The sequence below is a fragment of the Erpetoichthys calabaricus genome, chromosome 12, assembly GCF_900747795.2.
Source record: "Erpetoichthys calabaricus chromosome 12, fErpCal1.3, whole genome shotgun sequence".
NCBI classification, from domain to species: Eukaryota; Metazoa; Chordata; class Cladistia; order Polypteriformes; family Polypteridae; genus Erpetoichthys; species Erpetoichthys calabaricus.
This window is the reverse complement of record NC_041405.2, coordinates 145,450,163-145,459,193: the sequence shown is the minus strand read 5'-3', so window position 1 is coordinate 145,459,193 and position 9,031 is coordinate 145,450,163. Positions and strand designations below refer to the sequence as shown.

The 9,031-nt window shown below is 50.7% G+C and overlaps 1 protein-coding gene across 3 annotated transcripts in view; it reads right to left on the bottom strand.

The window, feature by feature from the left end:
* Positions 1 to 325: 325 nt before the first annotated feature.
* LOC114662809 (SH2 domain-containing adapter protein F-like) overlaps positions 326 to 9,031 on the bottom strand; it is a 35,089-nt gene continuing 26,383 nt past the window's right edge. For 2 of the 3 annotated variants that reach the window (XM_051935301.1, XM_051935302.1), the window contains exons 4-7: positions 7,554 to 7,781; positions 6,595 to 6,766; positions 3,860 to 3,979; positions 326 to 842 (exon numbers count right to left, since the gene is read on the bottom strand). In XM_051935301.1, the coding sequence (XP_051791261.1) occupies positions 656 to 842; positions 3,860 to 3,979; positions 6,595 to 6,766; positions 7,554 to 7,781 (707 nt within the window). In that variant the 3' untranslated portion in view covers positions 326 to 655. The remainder of the gene's footprint in view (positions 843 to 3,859; positions 3,980 to 6,594; positions 6,767 to 7,553; positions 7,782 to 9,031) is intronic. The other variant, XM_051935303.1, reaches the window with a different exon arrangement.

The following is a 9,031-nucleotide window of genomic DNA, read 5'->3' as shown; positions in this document are numbered from 1 at the left end:
CGCAGAACCCGACAGGGTTGGTCCGTAGCGCAGAACTGCGTGAATTTCTGGATCAGTGCGGACATCTTGGATTCCTGAAGGCAGAATGATTAGGTGGTGGCCATTGGAGGTCTAACAGAATCGGACAGTGGGGTGGCGCACAAGGTCAGCTCAAAAGAAGGGGGGTCAAATGGAGGTCTGAAGTGGACGGGACAGTGCCGCAGTCTTCCAGGTCATGAAGTTCACTAATGCACTGTGAAGCTGGTGATCCTGCGTTGAAGGGATCCATCTTTCAATTGCAGAACACTCATATCTGGCCACACAACTTTTTTTTTTTTTTACATTTATTTATTGATTTTTATTCCCCATAACTTATAAACACTCTATTATAAAAGCTAGAAAGTTTCACAAAGCGAGCAGGTAAAACCCAGGATGTGCTGCAAGCAGCAGCCTGCCTTTCTACTAAGTGAACATTAGTAACACCACGGCTAAAGACGACAGCGTTTTTGAACAGATGTCTTCTCTACACATGATGGGTGGGGGGGGTGGAGGGGGGGGGTGGTGGGGTTTTGGGTAGTCAGAACAAAAGGATGCTAACAGGGCCCCCCCCTTTCCCCTTACAGCTGCTTAGGGTACCACTGTCCAATCACAGGCCACAGCAGCTCTCGCTGTCCAATCAAAGAGTCTGTACCAGCACAGGAAACAGCAAGGAAAGATGCTCCGCCCCCTTGATGGGAAGCTTGTGTGTGGTGTAGTAATGGATGACCTCGGGGACGTTGTCAAACGGTGGGCTGTTTTGACCCAGGATGTACTTGCCTTCCTTGGACCTCGAGAATTTCATGTGCATGAAGCCTTGACTGCTCCTGTCAGGACACAAGAAGGGCACAAACAAAGCATCAGAGCGGGCACACAACGCACTGGCGGAGACGGCACCAGAAGCTTGCAGTCATTAAGATGCCTCACCTGCTACTGGCAAACTGAGCAGAATGATCAAAGAATGTGGTGGGACTGGGCACACCCACAAGTTTAGTCTGATAATGAGCATAAAGACTATACAGTGGTCCGAGGCGATGGTTCTCTCTCATAGAAGAGTGGATTGTTCTCTCCAGGTGAATGTGTAACAGCTAAGTCAAGCATGAGTTTGCCACGTCTGTGTCCTCTGATGACTGTGTGACCTTCAACATGCCAGTTGCACCTGCTTGTCACCCACTAGCACCCTGTTCTCATGCTTTCGTTCCTACATGGCACTGTACAAAAGCTAGGCGATTTACCCTAAATGGCCAACCCTAGAGGTCTGGCACCATACGTGAACCAGTCCACCAGCTGCCACACTTGTGATGCACCTATCCATTCATCTTCCCATTTTCTAACCTGCTTTATACAGTTTAGGGTCAAGCAGGGGACAGCACCTCACCCAATATTACTGGGCAAAGCATGGATGGGGTGCCAGTCCACTGCAGGGTGTACTCGCTCATCTTTTTGGCCCTTAGGTCTAATCATCTCCACCTTAATGTCTGAGCATTGGGGATACCTGCTTTCACTTCTTGCTACCCATATGCCCTTTAATCAGTCTCCTGCCACTTAGGCCTAATCATTGCCCATTAAATGTTCAAGTATGGGCATACTCAGTTCTTATGCCCTTAAACCAGTCTTCTGCCCCTTAAGTCTAATCATTGCCCACTACATGTTTCGAGTGTGGGCATACCCACTTCTCTTCTTGCTCCCCATATGCCCTTTAATCAGTCTGCTGCCCCTTAGGTCATTGCCCACTTAATGTTTGAGTATGGGCATATTCAGTTCTTTTTTTGCTCCCCATACGCCTCTTAACCAGTCTTCTGCCCCTTAGGTCTAATCATTGCCCACTAAGTGTTCAAGTGTGGGCATACCCACTTCTCTTCTTGCTCCTTATATGCTCTTTAACTAGTTTGTTGCACCTTAGGTGTAATCATTGCCCACTAAATGTTCCAGAGTGGGCATACTCAGTTCTTATGCCCTTAAACCAGTCTTCTGCCCCTTAAGTCTAATCATTGCCCACTACATGTTTCGAGTGTGGGCATACCCACTTCTCTTCTTGCTCCCCATATGCCCTTTAATCAGTCTGCTGCCCCTTAGGTCATTGCCCACTTAATGTTTGAGTATGGGCATATTCAGTTCTTTTTTTGCTCCCCATACGCCTCTTAACCAGTCTTCTGCCCCTTAAGTCTAATCATTGCCCACTAAGTGTTTGAGTGTGGGCATACTCACTTCTCTTCTTGCTCTTTATATGCTCTTTAACTAGTTTGTTGCACCTTAGGTGTAATCATTGTCCACTAAATGTTCCAGTGTGGGCATACTCAGTTCTTATGCTCTTTAACCAGTCTTTTGAACACTTAGTGGGCAATGATTAGACCTAAGGGGCAAAAAACTGGTTAAAGAGCATAAGAACTGAGTATGCCCACTCTGGAACACTTAGTGGGCAATGATTACACCTAAGGTGCAACAAACTAGTTAAAGAGCATATAGGGAGCAAGAAGAGAAGTGGGTATGCCCACACTTGAACACTTAGTGGGCAATGATTAGACCTAAGGGGCAGGTGTGGGCATACCCACTTCTCTTCTTGCTCCCTATATGCTCTTTAACTAGATTGTTGCACCTTAGGTGTAATCATTGCCCACTAAGTGTTCCAGAGTGGGCATACTCAGTTCTTATGCTCTTTAACCAGTTTTTTGCCCCTTAAGTCTACTCATTGCCCACTAAATGTTCGAGCGAGGGTATACTCACTGCCAATTTCAAATTTTCATTTTACCTAAAGGAATCTCATTGGGATGTGGGAGGAATAGCCAGAGGAGAATCCCCCCCCCCCCCACCCCAAAGTCAAGACCGGGTTGAGCTAGACAGGACCACTGTGCCACTCCTTCCCCATAATGCATTTTAATTCTATCTTCAAGACCCTTCTACCTTCGACACAGCTCCGCCCACCACATTTACACCACACCCACCTAAGACGAAAACTTCACTTTTCAGACTGGCAAGTGCACAGGTTAGCTATTAAATCAGCAATGCCTGCCTGGCTTAACCATTTACCCAGAGTTATGCCCATCCCACGCTGCCCATGGTCATGCTCTTCATCTTTCAGTAATATACCCATCATCATCATTTCTTCCACAAACACTTTTATTTGGTTGGTCCATATCTCAAAGCCAAACATGCCCAGAGCTCCCTGTCTGTGCCACCCTGCTTGCCCAAACCTCTGCCCTGCATTTCCTGACGGCTGCCTGGGCTGACTGCGTGATCAGAGCTGGCAGCCATCAATGTTATTTATTCATGAGCCGAGTCCCGCAGCAGAGGAACAAACTGTCGGCTCTTTGATACAGAGAGCACGTGCAAATTGGGGTCGCACTGCTACATGCGGTGCCAGCGCGCGGGAGCTGCCCAAAGCATGAATATCAGTGAAGCAACAGGAGATCTGTGATCCGTAGCCCACCGGCAGCAGCAGCAGCGGCAGCAGCAACAACAGCAAGAACCCCATTGCAGCCGCAGCGCACAAAGGAGCAGGATTAGCGACTCTACACAGTGGGTAGTTCAATCTGCACTAAGCTGGAGGTGGCGGTGGTGGTGAGGGGGGGGGTTAATGGGAGTCATTAATTGGGGGATCTCATTATTGGAATGAGGGGCTTACATGCAGCTGGCATGGCAGTACGAAAGTGAAATTGCTGGGATAATTATAGAGGACAGCACAGCCGGGAGCGGCAATTAGGAAGATTCGCTCGCCCCTGCATCTGGGACTACAAGGCAACAACGGGGGGGGGGGGGGGGGGGGGGGGGGGTTGGGGGGTGGGGGGGGGAATCGGGGGGCAAGGCACACATTTTGCACACTCCCACCCACGCCAAGATGCGTTACCTGAGCGACAGTGAGAAGTCACTACGGCTCGTCTCGCTGTTCCTCACCAGATAGCTGCACTCTTTGCACAACGTCAGGAGAGACTCGGCCTCGGAGCGACTGATTGCGCCATGGTACCAGCTGTAGGAAGGAGGAGAACAAAGACAAGTCAGGACCCGCTTCCCTCCATTCTGGATCCTGCAATCCCATCCCAGATTTACTGCACAGAGGTCTGTGTGCCAATATTGCCTTTAACTCTCTTCTTATCTGCTCCTGCCCACCTTATACAGTAAATGTGCCAATCTGGTCTCCCCCTCAAGTTTGCACTGTGCCCTCTTGATGCCCTTTCTTTCTACTCTTGCTCCTTTATTTGTCTACCACTTTTTCTTTGTGCAGCACTAATTATTTCCTGCTTGCCCACTAGGTACCCCCTTTACCAATTACCGTCTCCAGAACACCACCTGCCTCCTCCTAGCCCACTATGACACTCACCCCTTCAGGTTGCAAGACAGTATTAACCCTGGGGAGATAACAGGTGGCGCCATGAGGAAGTCGTGCTACTCCTCACAGACATTCTGGAGAGGGAAAGAAGGAAGGAATGCCAACCCAATGCCAAAACAATAGACACAACCACCTTCATCAAAGGAGGTGCCAGTCTACCAGCCCCCAGTCCAGTCAAGCAGAACCTTCTGCAGTCATTAAAGGTATGGGAACCAACAGCAGACTTAAGGGGGGACGGTACACTTGACTAGGCTTGGACCAGATGTAGTCATAGGGGCTGATGAGGAAAAGAGGAGGAGGATGATGGTGGACTGGACTATACCATGGGAGGAAGGCTGTGAGGAGGCAGCAGAGAGAAAATGCAGCAAGTAACAAGAATTGGTGCCAGTCTGTAAAGCTAAACGCTGGCAAACATGGCTATTCACGGTGGAAGTGGGGTGCACAAGACTCCCTGCCCAGTCAGTACGGACTCTTCTGTCAGCAATAGGACTGGGTGGTTTGGGGGCAGAATGAAGAACAGCAGCCTGGACGTTGGCAGAGGCAGCAGAAAGGGCCACCACTTCCAGACCACCAACTAGTGGGTGTAGCGGTTGAGGATCCAAACACCCGTAGGAAAGCTGCGTACCACCTGATGACATCATGCGTCTGGCCAAGGCAGAGGTCAACAAGAGGTGGCTGTGATTGACTGGAAAGCAGAAGAAGATGACCCCTTACCCATAATACTCTCCTGTTTGCCTTTGTGATTCACTGTCACCCCTTTTGTGCCCACTAAGCCCCTACCCATGTTTGCTTGCTCTCCAGATGTCTACTGCACCCATTACTCTAGTCTCCTCTACCTCACTACTTTCATCACTTGTTTGCCCAAAAGGTGCCCCTTAGCTATTCAACCCCATTTGCCTTCTCTGCAGATGCTTCCATACCCCTCACCCTCACCCTCACTCATTTGTCCTCTAAAATCCCTCTTAGTGTTTTGGTTTTTTTTTTCTTGCTCTTTAAGCCCAAATCCTGTTCTGAGGACCCTTCAGATGCCCCCCTCACCTCCAAACTGTCTCCTGGCTGACCTCTATTGCCCTTCCTAACTTCCAACTGCCTTCAGCTTTTCTCTATCACTAACTCACTTCAACTGGCCCAATAAATGCCCCCTTCCCTTTACAGGTCTCCAGGTTGCCCATTGCATACTACTTTCCCTTTAGCAGCCCCCTTCTTGTCCCATGGACACCCCCTTAACTCTTATCACCTCCTGCTTGAGCTCTAAAAATTCACACTCACATTCTTCCTACCATTTCTCCCCTGGTTGCTCTTTACATGCCCCCTCAACAAACTCCTGCCCACCTCAACTGCCATCTTAACCCCAACTGCTCCCTTAGATCTGGTCACCTCCTGGTTGTCCTCTATTTGCCCTCTTGACTTCTGTGATGCCCCCCCTTAAGCCTAACATTCTCCTTCTTGTTCTCCAGATGCCCACTTAATTCTAATTGTCCCCTGGTTGCCCTCTTCAGTCCTCACCCATTTCATGGCACCAAAGACTGGCATTTTGCATAAGCAAGTAAGATGTCCCTGTACTCTGTGTATATGAACTTCTGCAGTCTTTCTCGAGGGCTTTTGCCAAATTAACCCTATACTCTTCACCTTGTTCTTTAGATGCCCGCCTCACCAATCAAATGCCTGTCTCGTGTTGCCCTCCAAATTGTATGCTCCACTAATGACACCTACTTTCTGGTTTTTGTCTACATGCCACACTGCATTGCCTCTTTAATGTCCCCTCACTCCAGTCACCTCCTGATGGCTCCCCACAATCATCGTTGGCACCCTAATTTATTTCTTCTTGCTCCCCATATGCCCTTTAGGACCCATCATGTCCTGCTATCACACTAAATGTTTCCCATACCCCTTAACTGACTCCTGGTTGCTCAGCAGATGCCCCCCTAACCCTTCGCTCTCCAGGTGCCACCTTGTTTATGCCCATCTCTTGACTTCCCACTCCATTTACCTTGAATGTCTTTCTGCCCTGTCGACCTTCCTCTCCTGGTGCCCATTGCCCCATTCAACCCAATTGTCTCTGCCTCCCTCTTCAGATGCCCACACACCATCTTGCGCCTCTTACCCTTATCATCCCCTACTTATTCTTTAGATGCCCCATCTCAATTTTAACTTCACCTCTTGCCCCCCTCCCATCATCATCATCATCATCAACCCCACTGTGACCTCTCCCTGTGACCCTTCTTGTTCCTAAGCTCCCCAAATACAAGACTTACACCTGTTGCTCGAGTGGCAGCGTGGGGTCCACTCGCTCTCCTAACATCGTGGGGGCTTCCAGTCCTGAGGCTTTGCGGAACTTGGAGCTGCCCTTCTGCGGGCTCTGCTTTGTGTGGCGCAGCCGTTCCTTGGGGGGCGAAGAGCGGTCCCAGTCGGCTCCGTCAAACTGGACTGAAAGAGGAGAGCATTGAGGAATGAGCCACTATGCCGGGGACCCCCCATCCCATCCCAGTCCCGTTCCACCCGGTTTATTCGCCACCAACTGCAGCGGAAGCCCCAGAGAGCCTTAAGTAGATGAAAGGGTATGCGACGCTGAGAGGCGATGTGATTAAAGCAATCTGAGGGAGCCGCTCACTTGGTAATAAATTGCCAGACGACTTGAGGATGTGCTAGCAGGGCTATTAATATTACAGACAGAGACCTCCAAGCATGGCAGAGAAAGCCTGAAGGGCTCTTCAGCAAGAGGGACAGTGGGGGGGTGGGGGGGTCTGTCCTCTTAGCCTGCAGGGGAGCCGCAGCATCTGTCCACACCCAGGCCTGTGGGCAGTGCCACTGTGGCCAGGCTACTCCATTCCATGGAGGTCTTCCATATCCAGGGGTCTTCCCAGGCAGAGCAAACACTGCCAAAGCACCTCCCAGACGTCCCATGTGGATTAATGCCTTCCAACCTGAGCAAACAGACTCCACAGCAACTAGCCTCTAGCAGCCCACCATGGTGCTTGGGTTTCTGCTTCTGAAGACATTACCAATGCTGCCATCCACTTGATTTTGTCATATCCAAGCTTCTGCTCAGGAAGACCCCACTCCCAAATCTGGGTTAGACATTTATGGCCACACACACCACAACAAGGCCATACCATGGTGTCACATGACCCAAACTTGAGTCAACGGCCACTTAGCAAAACTTGGTGGCCAAATCAGGTGAACCCTCCAATTGTGTAGTGACGCAGTACCTTACCAGCAAAGGCCTTAGAGATGTGGTCTTTCTTCCACTCCCAGGGCTGATCGTACTCGTCCGCGGGCCGCTCATCATCCTGGGGCAGGCGGCTCTCCCGGACGTGCTGCGGACCTCCGCCATCCGAATCCGAGCCCCCTTTGTTCTCCTCATATGGCACATCATAGAGCTGAACTCCACGCTTGCTTCGACTGCCCTTTTGACGGTCAGAGCCGCTCTTCTTCTGCAACTCTGAAAGCCATAGGGAAACAGAAGGGCACAGTTATACCTTCCAGGGCCAAATTCCATCCCTGGTTGCTCACCCAACCCACCACCTCCCTCCCCAACCACCCTGTCCGTCCGTCCCCACTGGCGAATGGCCTGCCTCATTGACAGTCAGCCTGGGTTTCTCCTCCTGTCAGCATCAATCTGAGCGACAGCTGAGTGAATCACCTTCACCTTGAAATAACACTCGGCGGGATTGGACAAAGCAGGATCTCCAAGGCAACCGAGCCCCCAGGAGACGGCAGTGGGTTGCGGTGCACTGCGAGTGTGTGTGTGAGCTAATGGAAACTGACAGGCAGGTCAGTACCTGAGCACAGGGATGGCAGACGTCCAGCACTGCGGCCGTTCAGCACCACCCCTTCTAGAGTTGACCACCCTCCATCTAGTAAGTCATCATTTCATGTGCAACTGACTTATGGTCCAAAATTGCACCTCCAGCAGTCCAACATGCTAACCTCCAGTAACGCATCCAGCTTGTTGGACCCGGGGGGGGCACCGTACCTGTCCTAACACCATCCTACTTCATTCACGAGCAGGTCCTCACATGTCTTACAGTCCAGAATTAAAACAGCATAGTGGGCTGACAGCCTCCCTCCCCAATCGCAGTCTGGCGGACGACCATCGCCAACAGCACTCCTCCACCATGTTGGACCTGCAGCCTGGCACCTGATCTTAGTTAAGAAGAAGACCCTTCAACCCCCACCCCCCCAACCCACCACCAAGCACACCACAGTGTTAAAGAACAAAGGCCTGCCATCACATGACAATGCAACAGAGAACCAGGGCCAGCTTCACACTCCATGATACCCTGTCCGGCACGGCAGTGGGCAAATGACCTGGACTTGATGAACTGACTCTGTTCTCCTTACCAGGAAATCCCCCCCAAAGTCTAGCAGGAGGTCCTACCAGCCATCTGAATCCATCAGCTGATCAGCTGGTGTGTGAGTGATATCTGGAGGTCAATACCCAACCAGCAAGCCCCCACATATCAGCATAAAATGGCGTAGTCGACAAGATCCTCCTACCACCCTCAAAGACTCGCATATGACCAACTCCCACATTCCACACCCCAAACACCACAATCAGCATGTTGTTATGCCGGGTACCTGCAGTGTAGCCCCTAATTCTGGTCATCTTAACAAGGAAACTCACCATCCCTCCATAACAAACCCAACATGCCACTATGGGATGGACAAAAGCCAGTCTGGCAGACGACC